The sequence below is a fragment of the Salvelinus namaycush genome, unplaced genomic scaffold (genome assembly GCF_016432855.1).
Source record: "Salvelinus namaycush isolate Seneca unplaced genomic scaffold, SaNama_1.0 Scaffold11, whole genome shotgun sequence".
NCBI classification, from domain to species: domain Eukaryota; kingdom Metazoa; phylum Chordata; class Actinopteri; order Salmoniformes; family Salmonidae; genus Salvelinus; species Salvelinus namaycush.
In genome coordinates, this window is record NW_024057786.1 from 849506 (window position 1) to 873288 (window position 23783).

The window sequence follows — 23783 nt, forward strand, 5'->3', positions numbered from 1 at the left end:
AACACTGTAGAAAAGTGATCAATGTCGAGACATATTTCTAACATCTGTGGATTTTATGTTGTGTGGAGTCAAAGTCACGATTGTCCCTGTTTATAACAATAGGAATGGAACATTTACAATAAAACACATGATTTGAACAAGAAAAAGGTAACAGATGACAAATGCAGACAGGTAACTGACTAAATTAAAGGAAACACGAGTAAATGAGGGATACAAAGGATATTGAAAGTAGGTGTTTCCACACAGGTGTGGTTCCTGAGTTAATTAACAAATTAACATCCCATCATGCTTATTAGGGTCACGTATAAAAATGCCCAGTTGCCCATTATGGCTAGAGGAAGAGATCTCAGTGACTGAAAGAGGGCTCTCAAAGGAACATAGAGGATGTGTCTCAGTCACCAGATCTCAGTGACTGAAAGAGGGCTCTCAAAGGAACATAGAGGATGTGTCTCAGTCACCAGATCTCAGTGACTGAAAGAGGGCTCTCAAAGGAACATAGAGGATGTGTCTCAGTCACCAGATCTCAGTGACTGAAAGAGGGCTCTCAAAGGAACATAGAGGATGTGTCTCAGTCACCAGATCTCAGTGACTGAAAGAGGGCTCTCAAAGGAACATAGAGGATGTGTGTCAGTCACCAGATCTCAGTGACTGAAAGAGGGCTCTCAAAGGAACATAGAGGATGTGTGTCAGTCACCAGATCTCAGTGACTGAAAGAGGGCTCTCAAAGGAACATAGAGGATGTGTCTCAGTCACCAGATCTCAGTGACTGAAAGAGGGCTCTCAAAGGAACATAGAGGATGTGTCTCAGTCACCAGATCTCAGTGACTGAAAGAGGGCTCTCAAAGGAACATAGAGGATGTGTCTCAGTCACCAGATCTCAGTGACTGAAAGAGGGCTCTCAAAGGAACATAGAGGATGTGTGTCAGTCACCAGATCTCAGTGACTGAAAGAGGGCTCTCAAAGGAACAGAGAGGATGTGTCTCAGTCACCAGATCTCAGTGACTGAAAGAGGGCTCTCAAAGGAACATAGAGGATGTGTGTCAGTCACCAGATCTCAGTGACTGAAAGAGGGCTCTCAAAGGAACATAGAGGATGTGTGTCAGTCACCAGATCTCAGTGACTGAAAGAGGGCTCTCAAAGGAACATAGAGGATGTGTGTCAGTCACCAGATCTCAGTGACTGAAAGAGGGCTCTCAAAGGAACATAGAGGATGTGTCTCAGTCACCAGATCTCAGTGACTGAAAGAGGGCTCTCAAAGGAATATAGAGGATGTGTCTCAGTCACCAGATCTCAGTGACTGAAAGAGGGCTCTCAAAGGAACATAGAGGATGTGTCTCAGTCACCAGATCTCAGTGACTGAAAGAGGGCTCTCAAAGGAACATAGAGCATGTGTCTCAGTCACCAGATCTCAGTGACTGAAAGAGGGCTCTCAAAGGAACATAGAGGATGTGTCTCAGTCACCAGATCTCAGTGACTGAAAGAGGGCTCTCAAAGGAATATAGAGGATGTGTCTCAGTCACCAGATCTCAACCCAATTTAACACTTTTGGGAGATTCTGAAGTGGCGCCTGAGACATTGTTTTCCACCACCATCAACAAAACACCAAACGATGGAATTTCTCATGGAAGACCGGTGTCTCATCCCTCCAATAGAGTTCCAGACACTTGTAGAATATATACCGAGGTGCACTGAATCTGTTCTGGTGGTTGGTGGTGGCCCAACATCCTATTAAGACACTGTCTGTTGGTGTTTCCTTTATTTTGTCAGTTACCTGTATGTGACAATGTCATAGACATAACTACATAACTCTTCCAACATCACAAAAAAACCTCTCTCTCCTTCTCCCCGTTTATTTATTTGGACCCTTCTGTGTCTGGCTGTTGTGCTGTTTGTCCCTGGATGTTCTGGTTCTGGTCACCGAGGAGGAAGACAGCTTCTTCTTCAGCTTCCCAATGTCGTCCTCATCCTCCCCCCTCCGAGTCTCCCCTCTTCTCCTCCGCTGGCCTCTGCCAACCTGGACTCCTGCTTCCTGTTGTAGCTCTCCTCTCTGCTGCTTACCAGCCGATGTCTCACCTCTGTTCCACACTAGGATGTTCACTCCTGTGGTTGGAACACAAAAGATTTATTGTCCCAAATGGCACATTATTCCCTATATAGTGCACTACTTTAGACCAGAGCCCTATTCCCTATATAGTGCACTACTATAGACCAGAGCCCTATTCCCTATATAGTGCACTACTATAGACCAGAGCCCTATTCCCTATATAGTGCACTACTTTAGACCAGAGCCCTATTCCCTATATAGTGCACTACTTTAGACCAGAGCCCTATTCCCTATATTGTGCACTACTATAGACCAGAGCCCTATTCCCTATATAGTACACTACTATAGACCAGAGCCCTATTCCCTATACAGTGCACTACTTTAGACCAGAGCCCTATTCACTATATAGTGCACTACTTTAGACCAGAGCCCTATTCACTATATAGTGCACTACTTTTGACCAGGGCCCTATTCCCTATATAGTGCACTACTTTTGACCAGGGCCCTATTCCCTATATAGTACACTACTTTTGACCAGGGCTGGCACCCTATTCCCAAGTTGAACACTGATTTTTAGCAAAAGAATCAAACGCTTTAGAATATTTCCAGCTACAAACATAGTTCGTCTCTGAGCTGATTTGATCCTGGGTGCCGAGACTACAAACATAGTCCAGTATTTACAACACAGACTCACCCATTCCAGATCCTAAAACATCTCCCATTGGATTGAACTTGTTGACCTGGAAAGGAAGGTGTGCAGAGATGTAAAAATTGACATTATTTTTGACCCAATGATGGCTTGAACATTAATGCAGCACAAATACATAAATGAAGACATTAAACTAAAGCTACACGCTAACATTAAGCTAAGGCTACACGCTAACACTGACATTAAGCTAAGGCTACACGCTAACATTAAACTAAGGTTACAGGCTAACATTAAACTAAGGCTACACGCTAACATTAAGCTAAGGCTACAGGCTAACACTGACATTAAGCTAAGGCTACAGGCTAACACTGACATTAAGCTAAGGCTACAGGCTAACACTGACATTAAGCTAAGGCTACACGCTAACACTGACATTAAGCTAAGGCTACACGCTAACACTGACATTAAGCTAAGGCTACACGCTAACATTAAGCTAAGGCTACGGGATAACATTAAACTAAGGCTACACGCTAACATTAAGCTAAGGATACGGGATAACATTAAGCTAAGGCTAACATTAAACTAAGGCTACAGGCTAACATTAAACTAAGGCTACACTGACTTTAAGCTAAGGCTACATGCTATCATTAAGCTAAGGCTACAGGCTAACATTACATTAAACTAGGGCTACAGGCTAACACTGACATTAAACTAAGGCTACAGGCTAACACTGACATTAAACTAGGGCTACAGGCTAACATCGACATTCAACTAAGGCTACAGGCTAACACTGACATTAAACTAGGGCTACAGGCTAACATCGACATTCAACTAAGGCTACAGGCTAACACTGACATTAAACTAAGGCTACAGGCTAACACTGACATTAAACTAGGGCTACAGGCTAACACTGACATTAAACTAGGGCTACAGGCAAACACTGACATTAAACTAAGGCTACAGGCTAACACTGACATTAAACTAAGGCTACAGGCTAACACTGACATTAAACTAAGGCTGAAGGCTAACACTGACATTAAACTAAGGCTACAGGCTAACACTGACATTAAACTAAGGCTACAGGCTAACATTGACATTAAACTAAGGCTACAGGCTAACACTGACATTAAACTAAGGCTACAGGCTAACATTGACATTAAACTAAGGCTACAGGCTAACACTGACATTAAACTAAGGCTACAGCCTAACACTGACATTAAACTAGGGCTACAGCCTAACACTGACATTAAACTAAGGCTAAAGGCTAACACTGACATTAAACTAAGGCTACAGGCTAACACTGACATTAAACTAAGGCTACAGGCTAACACTGACATTAAACTAAGGCTACAGGCTAACACTGACATTAAACTAAGGCTACAGGCTAACACTGACATTAAACTAAGGCTACAGGCTAACACTGACATTAAACTAAGGCTACAGGCTAACACTGACATTAAACTAGGGCTACAGGCTAACACTGACATTAAACTAGGGCTACAGGCAAACACTGACATTAAACTAAGGCTACAGGCTAACACTGACATTAAACTAAGGCTACAGGCTAACACTGACATTAAACTAAGGCTACAGGCTAACATTGACATTAAACTAAGGCTACAGGCTAACACTGACATTAAACTAAGGCTACAGGCTAACATTGACATTAAACTAAGGCTACAGGCTAACACTGACATTAAACTAAGGCTACAGCCTAACACTGACATTAAACTAGGGCTACAGCCTAACACTGACATTAAACTAAGGCTACAGGCTAACACTGACATTAAACTAAGGCTACAGGCTAACACTGACATTAAACTAAGGCTACAGGCTAACACTGACATTAAACTAAGGCTACAGGCTAACACTGACATTAAACTAGGGCTACAGGCTAACACTGACATTAAACTAAGGCTACAGGCTACCACTGACATTAAACTAAGGCTACAGGCTAACACTGACATTAAACTAAGGCTACAGGCTAACACTGACATTAAACTAAGGCTACAGGCTAACACTGACATTAAACTAAGGCTACAGGCTAACATTGACATTAAACTAAGGCTACAGGCTAACACTGACATTAAACTAAGGCTACAGGCTAACATTGACATTAAACTAAGGCTACAGGCTAACACTGACATTAAACTAAGGCTACAGCCTAACACTGACATTAAACTAGGGCTACAGCCTAACACTGACATTAAACTAAGGCTACAGGCTAACACTGACATTAAACTAAGGCTACAGGCTAACACTGACATTAAACTAAGGCTACAGGCTAACACTGACATTAAACTAAGGCTACAGGCTAACACTGACATTAAACTAGGGCTACAGGCTAACACTGACATTAAACTAAGGCTACAGGCTAACACTGACATTAAACTAAGGCTACAGGCTAACACTGACATTAAACTAAGGCTACAGGCTAACACTGACATTAAACTAAGGCTACAGGCTAACACTGACATTAAACTAAGGCTACAGGCTAACACTGACATTAAACTAAGGCTACAGGCTAACACTGACATTAAACTAAGGCTACAGGCTAACACTGACATTAAACTAAGGCTACAGGCTAACACTGACATTAAACTAGGGCTACAGGCTAACACTGACATTAAACTAGGGCTACAGGCAAACACTGACATTAAACTAAGGCTACAGGCTAACACTGACATTAAACTAAGGCTACAGGCTAACACTGACATTAAACTAAGGCTACAGGCTAACACTGACATTAAACTAAGGCTACAGGCTAACATTGACATTAAACTAAGGCTACAGGCTAACACTGACATTAAACTAAGGCTACAGGCTAACATTAAACTAAGGCTACAGGCTAACATTAAACTAAGGCTACAGGCTAACATTGACATTAAACTAGGGCTACAGGCTAACATTAAACTAAGGCTAAATTTGTAATGTGTACTCACAGATATGATGCCAGGGGCGTTGGGGTCCAGTAGTTGGCATGCCAGCTCTCCTGTGTTGGCATCATAGATATCGATGGTCCTCAGGGCACCTGGACACACCCTCTCGTCAGGGTACCGTCCAACCACCATCAGGTCGTACAGAGGGTGCCACGAGGCCTGGAGACACAAACAACGATTGACGATGAAGCTTTTAAGTCAACGAGAGAGAGAGACACACACATAAACCCACCCCATCCACCCCACATTCCTCACCTTGATAGGTGTGAGGTGCTGAAACTGCCTGTGTGGGTGCCGGATAATCTGCTGAGGAGTTGACCAATCAGAAGAGGAGTACACCCTGATCTGGTCATACTGGTCCGTGGTCAGGAGCTTGGAGCAGTCCATTGGATTAAAGTAGGCTGGGGAGAGGGGGTGAGAGAGAGAGAGAGGGGGGGGGGAGAAAGAAAGAGAGGAGAGGGAGACAGAGAGGGGGGAGGGAGGGAGAGGGGGAGAGAGAGAGAGGAGAGGGGAGAGAAAGATAATCTATAGGGTTAAATGTTGTTAAAAAGAATTTATCCCTTCTGATGAACGTGGTAGATGTTATCAAGCTAAAAATTGTACTAACAAATTTGCACCAGTCTTGTCCTACTAGTACTGATAACTTACTACGACTGTGATATGTGGTTGTCTCACCTAGCTATCTGTAGATACTACGACTGTGACATGTGGTTGTCTCACCTAGCTATCTGAAGATACTACGACTGTGACATGTGGTTGTCTCACCTAGCTATCTGAAGATACTACGACTGTGACGTGTGGTTGTCTCACCTAGCTATCTGAAGATACTACGACTGTGAGGTGTGGTTGTCTCACCTAGCTATCTGAAGATACTACGACTGTGACATGTGGTTGTCCCACCTAGCTATCTGAAGATACTACGACTGTGACGTGTGGTTGTCTCACCTAGCTATCTGTAGATACTACGACGTGTGGTTGTCTCACCTAGCTATCTGAAGATACTACGACTGTGATATCCGGTCGTAGTATCAGATATCCGGACTGTGATATGCTAAGCCACCTTCCGGTCAAACCAAGGTGGCTTAGCAGTTCAGACGTCTTTTTCTGTTCCGTATTTGTCGTGTCCTGTATATATATATATTTACACCTTTCCTCGCATATCTTTTATTTATTTTATTATCCAAGAACTCAACTACAAAAGCTTTCCTGCAAAAGCTTTCCTGCAACCCGCTTCACCAATTACAAAAAGTATTATTTACCTCAATCTGAAAATCCATCGTGGAAGCTAGCCAGGGGCTAATTCAGAAGCTAGCCTGAAAGCTAACCAGAAGCTACTCCGACAGCTAGCCAGAAGCTAATCTGTAGCTGCCCCGAAATTAGCCGGTTTGCTGGCTAGCGTTGGTGTTTCAGCTGCCCACGTTTAGTGGTCATCAGCTATTCCTTTAGCTCGATAATCTACCGGCACTTTTGTGCAACGCGACTCGGACCGGAGCATTCCGGGACTCTTTTTCTCTCAGTTTCCCCGGATTCCAGCCGCAGGCTCTGGACACTTGCACCTTGATTTCGCAGCTAGCTAGCTGCAAACCGTGTGACTATTGGCTTACGTCGACCCCGGAGCAAACTCAAATCATTCTGGAGCTAGCCAGCTGAGGAGTTCCATCACCATCCGGACCCGTTTCTTTTGTTGCTGCTGCAGATACGGAACCCCACCGGGCCTTCACGACTGACTGCCGACGTTATCTGCCCGAGGGATTTATCCAACTGGCACCTCCGTCCCGACGTTACCTGAACGCTCATCTGAGGCCCGCTAATCGTTAGCTGTCTTATCGGCTGCTATTTGAACAAGTATATCGGACAACTATTATTATTATTTTTTTTTATTTTTTTTTTCCTTGGGTCACTATATCTATTTCGCCAATTTGGATTGATCCCCTCTACCACACGGAACCCCACTACACGGAACCCCACTAACCTACCGACGGAAACGCACGAGGTATCTACAAACAGACCTCCATCCTATGCTGCTACCGATAGCCATATACCCGGCCAGCTGTCTGGATCGCCACGACCCCAACCAACCTCTACTCACTGGACCCTTATTGATCACTCGATTAGCATGCCTCTCCTTAATGTAAATATGCCTTGTCCATTGCTGTTCTGGTTAGTGTTTATTGGCTTATTTCACTGTAGAGATTCTAGCCCTGCTCTCTATACCATATCCAACCTCTCAGTTCCACCACCCACATATGCGATGACATCACCTGGTTTCAATGATGTTTCTAGAGACAATATCTCTCTCATCATCACTCAATACCTAGGTTTACCTCCACTGTATTCACATCCTACCATACCTTTGTCTGTACATTATTCCTTTAAACTATTTTATTGCCCCCAGAAACCTCCTTTTACTCTCTGCTCTAGTAGCTCTAGGCGACCAATTCTCATAGCTTTTAGCCGTACCCTTATCCTACTCCTCCTCTGTTCCTCTGGTGATGTAGAGGTGAATCCAGGCCCTGCAGTACCTGGCTCCACTCCTATTCCCCAGGCGCTCTCTTTTGATGACTTCTGTAACCGTAATAGCCTTGGCTTCATGCATGTTAACATTAGAAGCCTCCTCCCTAAGTTTGTTTTGTTCACTGCTTTAGCACACTCTGCCAACCCGGATGTTTTAGCCGTGTCTGAATCCTGGCTTAGAAAGACCACCAAAAATTCAGACATTTTCATCCCCAATTACAAGATTTTCAGACAAGATAGAACGGCCAAAGGGGGCGGTGTTGCAATCTACTGCAAAGACTGCCTGCAGAGTTCTGTTATACTATCCAGGTCTGTTCCCAAACAATTTGAACTTCTACTTTTAAAAATCCACCTCTCTAAAAACAAGTCCCTCACCGTTGCCGCCTGCTATAGACCACCCTCTGCCCCCAGCTGTGCTCTGGACACTATATGTGAACTGATTGCCCCCCATCTATCTTCAGAGCTCGTGCTGCTAGGCGACCTAAATTTGAACATGCTCAACACCCCAGCCACCCTACAATCTAAGCTTGATGCCCTCAATCTCACACAAATTATCAATGAACCTACCAGGTACCACCCCAATTCCGTAAACACGGGTACCCTCATAGATATCATCCTAACAAACTTGCCCTCCAAATACACCTCTGCTGTTTTCAACCAAGATCTCAGCGATCACTGCCTCATTGCCTGCATCCGTAATGGGTCAGCGGTCAAACGACCTCCACTCATCACTGTCAAACGCTCCCTGAAACACTTCAGCGAGCAGGCCTTTCTAATCGACCTGGCCGGGGTATCCTGGAAGGATATTGATCTCATCCCGTCAGTAGAGGATGCCTGGTCATTTTTTTAAAATGCCTTCCTCACCATCTTGAATAAGCATGCCCCATTCAAGAAATTTAGAACCAGGAACAGATATAGCCCTTGGTTCTCTCCTGACCTGACTGCCCTTAACCAACAGAAAAACATCCTATGGCGTTCTGCATTAGCATCGAACAGCCCCCGTGATATGCAACTTTTCAGGGAAGCCAGAAACCAATATACACAGGCAGTTAGAACAGCCAAGGCTAGCTTTTTCAAGCAGAAATTTGCTTCCTGCAACACAAATTCAAAAAAGTTCTGGGACACCGTAAAGTCCATGGAGAATAAGAACACCTCCTCCCAGCTTCCAACCGCTCTGAAGATAGGAAACACTGTCACCACCGACAAATCCACTATAATTGAGAATTTCAATAAGCATTTTTCTACGGCTGGCCATGCTTTCCACCTGGCTACCCCTACCCCGGACAACAGCACTGCCCTCCCCTCTGCTACTCGCCCAAGCCTTCCCCATTTCTCTTTCTCCCAAATACAGTCAGCTGATGTTCTAAATGAGCTGCAAAATCTGGACCCTTACAAATCAGCCGGGCTAGATAATCTGGACCCTTTCTTTCTAAAACTATCTGCTGAAATTGTTGCCACCCCTATTACTAGCCTCTTCAACCTCTCTTTCGTGTCGTCTGAGATCCCCAAAGATTGGAAAGCAGCTGCGGTTATCCCCCTCTTCAAAGGGGGGGACACCCTTGACCCTAACTGCTACAGACCTATATCTATCCTACCCTGCCTTTCTAAGGTCTTCGAAAGCCAAGTCAACAAACAGATTACCGACCATTTCGAATCCCACCACACCTTCTCCGCTATGCAATCTGGTTTCAGAGCTGGTCATGGGTGCACCTCAGCCACGCTCAAGGTCATAAACGATATCGTAACCGCCATCGATAGGAAACAATACTGTGCAGCCGTATTCATTGACCTGGCCAAGGCCTTTGACTCTGTCAATCACCACATCCTCATTGGCAGACTCGACAGCCTTGGTTTCTCTAATGATTGCCTCGCCTGGTTCACCAACTACTTCTCTGATCGAGTTCAGTGTGTCAAATCGGAGGGTCTGTTGTCCGGGCCTCTGGCAGTCTCTATGGGGGTGCCACAGGGTTCAATTCTTGGACCGACTCTCTTCTCTGTTTACATCAATGATGTCGCTCTTGCTGCTGGTGATTCTCTGATCCACCTCTACGCAGACGACACTATTCTGTATACTTCTGGCCCTTCTTTTGACACTGTGTTAACAACCCTCCAGGCGAGCTTCAATGCCATACAACTCTCCTTCCGTGGCCTCCAACTGCTCTTAAATACAAGTAAAACCAAATGCATGCTCTTCAACCGATCGCTGCCTGCTCCTGCCCGCCTGTCCAACATCACTACTTTGGACGGCTCTGACTTAGAATATGTGGACAACTACAAATACCTAGGTGTCTGGTTAGACTGTAAACTCTCCTTCCAGACTCACATCAAACATCTCCAATCCAAAGTCAAATCTAGAATTGGCTTCCTATTCCGCAACAAAGCATCCTTTACTCATGCTGCCAAACATACCCTTGTAAAACTGACCATCCTACCAATCCTCGACTTCGGTGATGTCATTTACAAAATAGCCTCCAAAACCCTACTCAATAAATTGGATGCAGTCTATCACAGTGCCATCCGTTCTGTCACCAAAGCCCCATATACTACCCACCACTGCGACCTGTACACTCTCGTTGGCTGGCCCTCGCTTCATACTCGTCGCCAAACCCACTGGTTCCAGGTCATCTACAAGACCCTGCTAGGTAAAGTCCCCCCTTATCTCAGCTCGCTGGTCACCATAGCAGCACCTACCTGTAGCACGCGCTCCAGCAGGTATATCTCTCTAGTCACCCCCAAAACCAATTCTTCCTTTGGACGCCTCTCCTTCCAGTTCTCTGCTGCCAATGACTGGAACGAACTACAAAAATCTCTGAAACTGGAAACACCTATCTCCCTCACTAGCTTTAAGCACCAGCTGTCAGAGCAGCTTATAGATTACTGCACCTGTACATAACCCATCTACAATTTAGCCCAAACAACTACCTCTTTACCTACTGTATTTATTTATTAATTTATTTTGCTCCTTTGCACCCCATTATTTCTGTCTCTACTTTGCACTTTCTTCCACTGCAAACCAACCATTCCAGTGTTTTTTTAGTTTTTATTTTACTTGCTGTGTTGTACTCACTTCGCCTCCATGGCCTTTTATATTTTTATTTATTTATACATATATTTGTTTGCCTTCACCTCCCTTATCTCACCTCACTTGCTCACATTGTATATAGACTTATTTTTTTTTTCATTGTATTATTGACTATATGTTTGTTTTACTCCATGTGTAACTATGTGTTGTTGTATGTGTCGAACTGCTTTGCTTTATCTTGGCCAGGTCGCAATTGTAAATGAGAACGTGTTCTCAATTTGCCTACCTGGTTAAATAAAGGTTAAATAAAATAAAAATAAATAAATATGTGGTTGTCTCACCTAGCTATCTGAAGAGACTACGACTGTGACATGTGGTTGTCTCACCTAGCTATCTGAAGATACTACGACGTGTGGTTGTCCCACCTAGCTATCTGAAGATACTACGACTGTGACGTGTGGTTGTCTCACCTAGCTGTCTGAAGATACTACGACTGTGACATGTGGTTGTCTCACCTAGCTATCTGAAGATACTACGACGTGTGGTTGTCCCACCTAGCTATCTGAAGATACTACGACTGTGACGTGTGGTTGTCTCACCTAGCTGTCTGAAGATACTACGACTGTGACATGTGGTTGTCTCACCTAGCTATCTGAAGATACTACGACGTGTGGTTGTCTCACCTAGCTATCTGAAGATACTACGACATGTGGTTGTCTCACCTAGCTATCTGAAGATACTACGACTGTGACGTGTGGTTGTCTCACCTAGCTATCTGTAGATACTACGACATGTGGTTGTCTCACCTAGCTATCTGAAGATACTACGACTGCAACATGTGGTTGTCTCACCTAGCTATCTGAAGATACTACGACTTGTGGTTGTCTCACCTAGCTATCTGTAGATACTACGACGTGTGGTTGTCTCACCTAGCTATCTGAAGATACTACGACATGTGGTTGTCTCACCTAGCTATCTGAAGATACTACGACTGTGACGTGTGGTTGTCTCACCTAGCTGTCTGAAGATACTACGACGTGTGGTTGTCCCACCTAGCTATCTGAAGATACTACGACTGTGACGTGTGGTTGTCTCACCTAGCTGTCTGAAGATACTACGACTGTGACGTGTGGTTGTCTCACCTAGCTGTCTGAAGATACTACGACTGTGACGTGTGGTTGTCTCACCTAGCTATCTGAAGATACTACGACATGTGGTTGTCGCACCTAGCTGTCTGAAGATACTACGACTGTGACATGTGGTTGTCTCACCTAGCTGTCTGAAGATACTACGACATGTGGTTGTCGCACCTAGCTGTCTGAAGATACTACGACTGTGACGTGTGGTTGTCTCACCTAGCTGTCTGAAGATACTACGACATGTGGTTGTCTCACCTAGCTATCTGTAGATACTACGACTGTGACATGTGGTTGTCTCAACAAGCTATCTGAAGATACTACGACGTGTGGTTGTCTCACCTAGCTATCTGAAGATACTACGACTGTGACATGTGGTTGTCTCACCTAGCTATCTGAAGATACTACGACGTGTGGTTGTCTCACCTAGCTGTCTGAAGATACTACGACTGTGACGTGTGGTTGTCTCACCTAGCTGTCTGAAGATACTACGACTGTGACGTGTGGTTGTCTCACCTAGCTGTCTGAAGATACTACGACATGTGGTTGTCTCACCTAGCTGTCTGAAGATACTACGACGTGTGGTTGTCTCACCTAGCTGTCTGAAGATACTACGACATGTGGTTGTCTCACCTAGCTTTCTGTAGATACTACGACTGTGATATGTGGTTGTCTCACCTAGCTATCTGTAGATACTACGACGTGTGGTTGTCTCACCTAGCTATCTGAAGATACTACGACATGTGGTTGTCTCACCTAGCTGTCTGAAGATACTACGACATGTGGTTGTCGCACCTAGCTGTCTGAAGATACTACGACTGTGACGTGTGGTTGTCTCACCTAGCTGTCTGAAGATACTACGACTGTGACGTGTGGTTGTCTCACCTAGCTGTCTGAAGATACTACGACATGTGGTTGTCTCACCTAGCTGTCTGAAGATACTACGACGTGTGGTTGTCTCACCTAGCTATCTGTAGATACTACGACTGTGATATGTGGTTGTCTCACCTAGCTATCTGTAGATACTACGACATGTGGTTGTCTCACCTAGCTATCTGAAGATACTACGACTGTGACGTGTGGTTGTCTCACCTAGCTATCTTTAGATACTACGACGTATGGTTGTCTCACCTAGCTATCTGAAGATACTACGACGTGTGGTTGTCTCACCTAGCTATCTGAAGATACTACGACGTGTGGTTGTCTCACCTAGCTATCTGAAGATACTACGACGTGTGGTTGTCTCACCTAGCTATCTGAAGATACTACGACGTGTGGTTGTCTCACCTAGCTATCTGAAGATACTACGACGTGTGGTTGTCTCACCTAGCTATCTGAAGATACTACGACGTGTGGTTGTCTCACCTAGCTATCTGAAGATACTACGACGTGTGGTTGTCTCACCTAGCTATCTGAAGATACTACGACGTGTGGTTGTCTCACCTAGCTATCTGAAGATACTACGACATGTGGTTGTCTCACCTAGCTATCTGAAGATACTACGACGTGTGGTTGTCTCACCTAGCTATCTGTAGATACTACGACGTGTGGTTGTCTCACCTAGCTATCTGAAGATACTACGACGTGTGGTTGTCTCACCTAGCTATCTGTAGATACTACGACGTGTGGTTGTCTCACCTAGCTATCTGAAGATACTACGACGTGTGGTTGTCTCACCTAGCTATCTGAAGATACTACGACGTGTGGTTGTCTCACCTAGCTATCTGTAGATACTACGACGTGTGGTTGTCTCACCTAGCTATCTGAAGATACTGTGACGTGTGGTTGTCTCACCTAGCTGTCTGTAGATACTACGACTGTGACATGTGGTTGTCTCACCTAGCTATCTGTAGATACTACGACGTGTGGTTGTCTCACCTAGCTATCTGAAGATACTACGACATGTGGTTGTCTCACCTAGCTATCTTAAGATGAGTGCATTAACTGTAAAGCGTTTATCGTAGTCCAAAACGTATACGCGTACACACAACAGTGTTCTAGAATGGAACCGTTGGCTTTCAAACTTCTGGAATTCTCTGCACGGCTCTCAAGCCATTTCTCCAACTCTCGACACATTCAAAAGGAATAGATCACGCGCACCGGAACCACGTTGGACGGTGGTCTCAGAACCGCGGAGCTATGTCACAATGGGACGCCAGACAATCGCATCTCAGGACTAGGATTGATGCTTTAAGTGGCTTTAAAAATATAAAGAAAATTATTTAACTTTATTTAACTAGGCACGTCAGTTAAGAACAAATTCTTATTTACAATGACGGCCTACCGGGGAACAGTGGGTTAACTGCCTTGTTCAGGGGTAGAACGACAGATTTTTACCTTGTCAGCTCGGGATTCAATCTTGTAACCTTTCGGTTACTAGTCCAACACTCTAACCACTAGGCTACCTGCCTCCCCATCTAACCACTAGGCTACCTGCCACCTTAACAAGGTGTCCAAAGGGCCAGATGTATACAGAATGGTGTTGTCTGCGTAGAGGTGGATCAGGGAAACACCCGCAGCAAGAGTGACATCGTTGATATATACAGAGAAAAGAGTCAGCCCGAGAATTGAACCCTGTGGTACCCCCATAGAGACTGCCAGAGGTCCGGACAACAGGCCCTCCGATTTGACACACTGAACTCTGTCTAAGAAATAGTTGGTGAACCAGGCGAGGCAGTCATTTGAGAAACCAAGGCTGTTGAGTCTGCCGATAAGAATACGGTGATTGACAGAGTCGAAAGCCTTGGCAAGGTTGATGAAGACGGCTGCACAGTACAATCTTTTATCGATGGCGGTTATGATATCGGTTAGTACCTTGAGCGACATACCTTGGCCTAATGACTTGAAGGTATTATTTTAACATTGGCTGTCACTTATACAGACTGAGTCATTCAATGCTTCAAACTGTCCAGCATCCAAGACTACAGGCTGTTTTTGTTTCATATAATGATCATTATGTGGAAAAATAATTACAGTGTTTGAATTCTTATCATTGAAAAGGACTTAATCTTTATTTTTTTTCATAATAATGAAATAAATTCTCACAGACCCCCTGCAATTATGCCAAATGACATGTCATTCAACACAATGCTGTTCAACTTCTTCAGTTGGGAGTAGGGCTGGTTCAGGGGTATGGGGAGACAGGGCTGGTTCAGGGGTATGGGGAGACAGGGCTGGTTCAGGGGTATGGGGAGACAGGGCTGGTTCAGGGTGATGTGGAGACAGGGCTGGTTCAGGGGGATGGGGATGGGGAGGCAGGGCTGGTTCAGGGGTATGGGGAGACAGGGCTGGTTCAGGGGTTTGGGGAGACAGGGCTGGTTCAGGGGTATGGGGAGACAGGACTGGTTCAGGGGTATGGAGAGACAGGGCTGGTTCAGGGGTATGGGGAGACAGGGCTGGTTCAGGGGTATGGGGAGACAGGGCTGGTTCAGGGGTATGGGGAGACAGGGCTGGTTCAGGGGTATGGGGAGACAGGGCTGGTTCAGGGGTATGGGGAGACAGGGCTGGTTCAGGGGTATGGGGAGACAGGGCTGGTTCAGGGGTTCGGGGAGACAGGGCTGGTTCAGGGCTATGGGGATGGGGATGGGGAGACAGTGCTGCTGAGCCTGAAGCTGCATCTGTTGGGCCAATTCACTGCTAGCAAGTACCGTTCGTTCCTGGTTTGGGGGCAGGACCAAATAGAGGGGGGCTCTCTGGATGTTTACTTGTTGCCAAAAAGTTGCCAAAAAACAGAAAATAAAAAGAAACCGTAAGTCTTATTAGTACATTGTAAATAACATATTATATTAATTAACGATAGGTAAAAAAAGAAGTCTATATTAAATTATTAACCTAATGTTCTAATCATTATAGGCCACAGAACCTTATAATCCTCCAAACCCCACCCCCCCCAGTTCCCAAACCGGCCGTGCGCAAATAGATTTTGTCCCCACACACCAAACGCGATCAAGGCACGCAGGTTAAAATATAAAAACAAACTCTAAACAAATTACATTCATTTGGGGACAGGTCGAAAAGCATTAAACATTCATGGCAATTTAGCTAGCAAGCTTGCTGTTGCTAATTTGTCCTGGGATATAAACGTTGAGTTGTAATTTTACCTGAAATGCACAAGGTCCTCTACTTCGACAATTAAGCCACGCATAAAACAGCCAACCAAATCTTTTCTGATCATCTCTCCTCCTTCCAGGCTTTTTCTTCTTTGGACTTTATATGGCGATTGGCAACTAACTTTCATAAGGTGTATTACCACCACCGACCTCTGTTTGTCTTTCAGTCACCCGAGTAAGTATAACCAATGAGGAGATGGCACGTGGGTATCAGCTAACAAGTGCACATTAACACGGTAACATGCAAGCCGATACAACAGAGCACAGGTACTCACAAGACCAACGGACTTGGTAACAATAACCGACAAGGACAATGGGGAACAGAGGGCACATATATATACACATACTAATCAGGGGGAATGGGAACCAGGTGTGCGTAATGAGAGAAGACAGTCCGGGGTTGGTGGTAATGATCCAGTTCAGTGATGCCACGAAGACCGGTGACGTAGACCTCCGGAGCTGGTGAACTGAATGAGCAGCAGTACTGGGGGATCCGTGACACCCCTGGCTATCTGTAAATAACAAATAAAATAAAAATGGTGCCATCTGGTTTGCTTAAAGGAAGCCTTCAACACTGCATCCCATCATCCAGTCATAGTAAACAACCTGTCTGCCTGTCTGTCTGTCTGTCTGATTGTTGTTGCTATCAGTATTAAAAAGCCTTACAACTCTATGCACAAGGACTACTTTAAACAATAAAACATTTAACATTTACTTGAAGAACAGTGCAGATGCAAAGTTTAAGACACCAAGAGGGTGTCCTGCAGGTTAACAAGACACCACTGAATCCTCTGGTCTTCTAGAACCAAGAGGGTGGCCTGCAGGTAAACAAGACACCACTGAATCCTCTGGTCTTCTAGAACCAAGAGGGTGGCCTGCAGGTAAACAAGACACCACTGAATCCTCTGGTCTTCTAGAACCAAGAGGGTGTCCTGCAGGTAAACAAGACACCACTGAATCCTCTGGTCTTCTAGAACCAAGAGGGTGTCCTGCAGGTAAACAAGACACCACTGAATCCTCTGGTCTTCTAGAACCAAGAGGGTGACCTGCATGTAAACAAGACACCACTGTATCCTCTGGTCTTCTAGAACCAAGAGGGTGTCCTGCAGGTAAACAAGACACCACTGTATCCTCTGGTCTTCTAGAACCAAGAGGGTGGCCTGCAGGTAAACAAGACACCACTGAATCCTCTGCATGTGGAAACAGACCTGCGTTAAAATAATGTTGAATACTTAATAAGCAGTGGTTGATTGAGTTTGTTATAATGGAACCAATAGAAACGTCCTAAAACTAGAAACAAACCCCGCCCACCTGGAAGACTAAAGGAAATGCTCAAAGTATTTGTAAGATTTCAAATAGTATTTGAATCCAGGGTCGTATTCGTTAGAGAACACTGTAGCAAAGCATTTAGCAACATAATTATTTTAGTTCAGTTAGTCCCTCCCTGTTTCAGTTCATTTTCTTCAGTTTGGTGCCTCGTGGATATGATTCAGGTCTCCGTGGAAACATGAATGTAAATTCACCTTTGATTTTTACTCCTCACTTTCCCTTTCAGGTCCATAGGGTTTTACTGCCCCCTGCTGGAGACTGGAGCACACTGCAGTCCCTTTCAGGTCCATAGGGTTTTACTGCCCCCTGCTGGAGACTGGAGCACCATGCAGTCCCTTTCAGGTCCATAGTGTTTTAGTGCCCCCTAAAGGAGACTGGAGCACACTGCAGTCCCTTTCAGGTCCATAGGGTTTTACTGCCCCCTGCTGGAGACTGGAGCACACTGCAGTCCCTTTCAGGTCCATAGGGTTTTACTGCCCCCTGCTGGAGACTGGAGCACACTGCAGTCCCTTTCAGGTCCATAGGGTTTTACTGCCCCCTGCTGGAGACTGGAGCACACTGCAGTCCCTTTCAGGTCCATAGGGTTTAAATGCCCCCTGCTGGAGACTGGAGCACACTGAAGTCCCTGGCTTTCTTTGTGCAGCCGGACGATGAGGCCCTCATCAATACAGATACTGTATGTAGAATCATAGTAAAGACCAGTATGGACTATCAATACAGGTACTGTATGTAGAACCATAGTAAAGACCAGTATGGACTATCAATACAGATACTGTATGTAGAACCATAGCAAAGACCAGTATGGACTATCAATACAGGTACTGTATGTAGAACCATAGTAAAGACCAGTATGGACTATCAATACAGATACTGTATGTAGAACCATAGTAAAGACCAGTATGGACTATCAATACAGGGACTGTATGTAGAACCATAGTAAAGACCAGTGTGGACTATCAATACAGATACTGTATGTAGAACCATAGTAAAGACCAGTATGGACTATCAATACAGGTACTGTATGTAGAACCATAGTAAAGACCAGTATGGACTATCAATACAGATACTGTATGTAGAACCATAGTAAAGACCAGTATGGACTATCAATACAGGTACTGTATGTAGAACCATAGTAAAGACCAGTATGGACTATCAATACAGATACTGTATGTAGAACCATAGTAAAGACCAGTATGGACTATCAATACAGGTACTGTATGTAGAACCATAGTAAAGACCAGTATGGACTATCAATACAGATACTGTATGTAGAACCATAGTAAAGACCAGTATGGACTATCAATACAAAGTGACCATTTAGAATGAGGCCCAGTTCAATGAGAGGAAGTCTTAACAGAACTGGGGGATGACAGACAGGAAGTGGGTGGGTGGAGATCTAATATATTGTTGTGCCAAACACTAAAGCATGATATTGTAATACATCTACACCCTATTCCCTACGTAGAACACTACTTTAGACCTGGTCAGAAGCATCGTAGTGCACTACGTAGGGAATAGGGAACCATTTGGAACAGAGTCAGTAATTCCCCTGAACATCTTCCTCTTCCTCATCTGGTTTCTTGAACAGCCCTTCACTCCTCCCCTCCTCCCTTTTCATTCTATTCTATCAGCCACACCACTAGCTCACCTCCACACAATACATTTACAAGTTAAAGACACACCTTGGAATAAATAACAAAGGAAAACTATTACTAGATGAAGTTTAGTGTTTTTTATTATTTCCCATCACCATAAATCATATTTAATCACTGAACAGTAGCAGACCTAACTTCATCTGTTCCTGACTCTGGATAGTGGATTAAAAAGACCATCAATCTCCAATGATATTAAAGTACTATTCTGAACATTACTGATATACTGAGTGGCAAGTCAAGATATCTGCTGGTTTTATTGTTTGGTCAATAGCACCACCTGCTGGACAGGTTTAATGTTGCTGGACTGAGCAGTATGGGAGGATGAAAGATGACACATTTAGGGCCGGTTTCCTGGACATCTACATTGAACATACTTTTTAGTCCAGGACTAGGATTAATCTGTGTCTGGGAAACCAGTCCATATAGTTTAGTAGAAAGTAAGTGATACCAGCTTGTAGTGGGCTGACTAGTCCTGAATTGTCCTTTAGTTCCTGGACCATTTTCCATGCAGCTCCAGGTGACAGAGAACACATCAATTAGGACCAACAAGCTGATCAATGATACTGAGGAGAATTACATAGAGACAGAGAACCAACTGAGAAAACATATCAATGGTTCTGAATGACAACCAATATACATCAACACCAGACATCATGATTCATGGAAATGTACAAGATTAAAACATTGCAATTACAAAAAAATTAAAACATTGAATTTTAATTCATAACATCTTCTGAAGATCAAATCAGTTAAATCATTGTAGATAAAACAGAGCAGAATGAATCATCACATCTGGGGACCATCACCACCAGCATGACTAGTATCTATGTGGACCCTACTACAGTTTAACCAGCTCAGCTATAGACTACACCAGCATGACTAGTATCTATGTGGACCCTACTACAGTTTAACCAGCTCAGCTGTAGACTACACCAGCATGACTAGTATCTATGTGGACCCTACTACAGTTTAACCAGCTCAGCTATAGACTACACCAGCATGACTAGTATCTATGTGGACCCTACTACAGTTTAACCAGCTCAGCTATAGACTACACCAGCATGACTAGTATCTATGTGGACCCTACTACAGTTTAACCAGCTCAGCTATAGACTACACCAGCATGACTAGTATCTATGTGGACCCTACTACAGTTTAACCAGCTCAGCTATAGACTACACCAGCATGACTAGTATCTATGTGGACCCTACTACAGTTTAACCAGCTCAGCTATAGACTACACCAGCATGACTAGTATCTATGTGGACCCTACTACAGTTTAACCAGCTCAGCTATAGACTACACCAGCATGACTAGTATCTATGTGGACCCTACTACAGTTTAACCAGCTCAGCTATAGACTACACCAGCATGACTAGTATCTATGTGGACCCTACTACAGTTTAACCAGCTCAGCTATAGACTACACCAGCATGACTAGTATCTATGTGGACCCTACTACAGTTTAACCAGCTCAGCTATAGACTACACCAGCATGACTAGTATCTATGTGGACCCTACTACAGTTTAACCAGCTCAGCTATAGACTACACCAGCATGACTAGTATCTATGTGGACCCTACTACAGTTTAACCAGCTCAGCTATAGACTACACCAGCATGACTAGTATCTATGTGGACCCTACTACAGTTTAACCAGCTCAGCTATAGACTACACCAGCATGACTAGTATCTATGTGGACCCTACTACAGTTTAACCAGCTCAGCTATAGACTACACCAGCATGACTAGTATCTATGTGGACCCTACTACAGTTTAACCAGCTCAGCTATAGACTACACCAGCATGACTAGTATCTATGTGGACCCTACTACAGTTTAACCAGCTCAGCTATAGACTACACCAGCATGACTAGTATCTATGTGGACCCTACTACAGTTTAACCAGCTCAGCTATAGACTACACCAGCATGACTAGTATCTATGTGGACCCTACTACAGTTTAACCAGCTCAGCTATAGACTACACCAGCATGACTAGTATCTATGTGGACCCTACTACAGTTTAACCAGCTCAGATATAGACTACACCAGCATGACTAGTATCTATGTGGACCCTACTACAGTTTAACCAGCTCAGCTATAGACTACACCAGCATGACTAGTATCTATGTGGACCCTACTACAGTTTAACCAGCTCAGCTATAGACTACACCAGCATGACTAGTATCTATGTGGACCCTACTACAGTTTAACCAGCTCAGCAGTACCAGAGAGACCAAACCCAGGATAGAGGGGCTGAGTGAATGTGGTCTGGACTCTGTGGAGGAGGGTCATTGTGTCAGAGACACTGTAGAAGGACAGAGTACCTGCCTTGTGATCCAGGTACACTCCTACTCTGGAGGACTGAGGGCCTGATACTTTAGTCAAATCATTATTGTGTCTGAAATAATAATCACCACTATAGTACTGTAAACTCCAGGACTTGTTATTGAATCCAAATATATTACCTTTTCCTGTCCCTGTTCTGCTGATGTCTTTATATGAGACTGCTGTATTAACCCACTCCCCAGTCCACTCCACCTCCCAGTAACAGCGTCCAGACAGACCCTCTCTACACAGAACCTGACAGTAGTTGGTGAATCTGTCTGGATGGTCAGGATATGGTTGGTCTTGGCCTGTACAGGTCACCTTTCTGTTCCCTTCAGACAGAGAGAGGCGTGTGTATGCTGTGTTTGGGTCCAGTGTGAGCTGACAGGAATCTGGGAGAAGAGCAGAGCAGAGACCAATGAGGGGAGTCAGAACAATAAGTTAAGTCAGATACTGTATCTACCCTGTCTTTGATTAGAGCACAGCAGAGATCAAATCAGAGACATATGAGGAGTCAGATAGATACCCAGTCTTTGATTAGATCTACTATTGCTATATATTTCTAGAGGGATTGTTAGGAGTGTCAGTAAAAAGAGACTGTTAGTTACTTCACAATAAAGAGACTCACATTGTAACAACTGTTCTCTGGTCTTGGGCTCTGGAGGCAGTACAACATCCACTAGATTCACTACAGACACACAAACACATTGACAGAGAGAGGGAATGTTATCATCAGACCATATTCCACATGTATATGACTAGTAGGGAACTTTCAATGGTCTAAAGTTGATGTTCTTATTGTTTTCAACACACCTGTAGTGGAGACTCCATAGACTCTAACCAATTCTGGGAAAATTGGAAAACACTAAACAAACAACAACACGAAGAATTATCTATCCAAAATGGAGATGTATGGGTAAACCACTTCTCCAATCTTTTTGGCTCTATAACAAAGAATAAAGAGCAAAAACATATACATGATCAAATACAAATCCTAGAATCAACTATTAAAGACTACCAGAACCCAATGGATTCTCCAATTACCTTGAATGAGTTACAGGACAAAATAAAAACCCTCCAACCCAAAAAGGCCTGTGGTGTTGATGGTATCCTTAATGAAATGATCAAATATACAGACAACAAATTCCAATTGGCTATACTAAAACTCTTTAACATCGTCCTTAGCCCTGGCATCTTCCCCAATATTTGGAACCAAGGACTGATCACCCCAATCCACAAAAGTGGAGACAAATTTGACCCCAATAACTACCGTGGAATATGCGTCAACAGTAACCTTGGGAAAATACTCTGCATTATCATTAACAGCAGACTCGTACATTTCCTCAATGAAAACAATGTACTGAGCAAATGTCAAATTGGCTTTTTACCAAATTACCGTACAACAGACCACGTATTCACCCTACACACCCTAATTGACAACCAAACAAACCAAAACAAAGGCAAAGTCTTCTCATGCTTTGTTGATTTCAAAAAAGCCTTCGACTCAATTTGGCATGAGGGTCTGCTATACAAATTGATGGAAAGTGGTGTTGGGGGTAAAACATACGACATTATAAAATCCATGTACACAAACAACAAGTGTGCGGTTAAAATTGGCAAAAAACACACACATTTCTTCACACAGGGTCGTGGGGTGAGACAGGGATGCAGCTTAAGCCCCACCCTCTTCAACATATATATCAACGAATTGGCGCGGGCACTAGAACAGTCTGCAGCACCCGGTCTCACCCTACTAGAATCGGAAGTCAAATGTCTACTGTTTGCTGATGATCTGGTGCTTCTGTCACCAACCAAGGAGGGCCTACAGCAGAACCTAGATCTTCTGCACAGATTCTGTCAGACCTGGGCCCTGACAGTAAATCTCAGTAAGACCAAAATAATGGTGTTCCAAAAAAGGTCCAGTCACCAGGACCACAAATTCCATCTAGACACCGTTGCCCTAGAGCACACAAAAAACTATACATACCTCGGCCTAAACATCAGCACCACAGGTAACTTCCACAAAGCTGTGAACGATCTGAGAGACAAGGCAAGAAG

General features: G+C 44.2%; 2 protein-coding genes across 3 annotated transcripts in view; one reads left to right on the forward strand and one right to left on the reverse strand.

The window, feature by feature from the left end:
- The window catches only part of LOC120035714, a 359237-nt gene that overhangs the window by 311182 nt on the left and 24272 nt on the right, over positions 1–23783 (forward strand). The gene's annotated exons all lie outside the window — the stretch shown is intronic.
- Positions 1672–6040, reverse strand: LOC120035718 (DNA damage-binding protein 2-like). Its single transcript, XM_038982285.1, has 4 exons — positions 5888–6040; positions 5636–5791; positions 2739–2784; positions 1672–2100 (listed from the first exon to the last, which is right to left on the reverse strand). Exons 1-4 carry the CDS (start codon positions 6017–6019, stop codon positions 1850–1852), a joined length of 585 nt encoding a protein of 194 aa, XP_038838213.1. The 5' UTR covers positions 6020–6040; the 3' UTR covers positions 1672–1849.

Bases quoted from the DNA above. Each gene is read 5' to 3' on its own strand.
- LOC120035718 (XM_038982285.1), bottom strand. From the start codon at position 6,019: ATGGACTGCTCCAAGCTCCTGACCACGGACCAGTATGACCAGATCAGG. The intron at 2,785-5,635 runs GTGAGTACACAT...CTTCCTTTCCAG, and splicing joins ACGCCCCTGGCATCATATCT to GTCAACAAGTTCAATCCAAT. The intron at 2,101-2,738 runs GTGAGTCTGTGT...TTCCAACCACAG, and splicing joins TGTTTTAGGATCTGGAATGG to GAGTGAACATCCTAGTGTGG.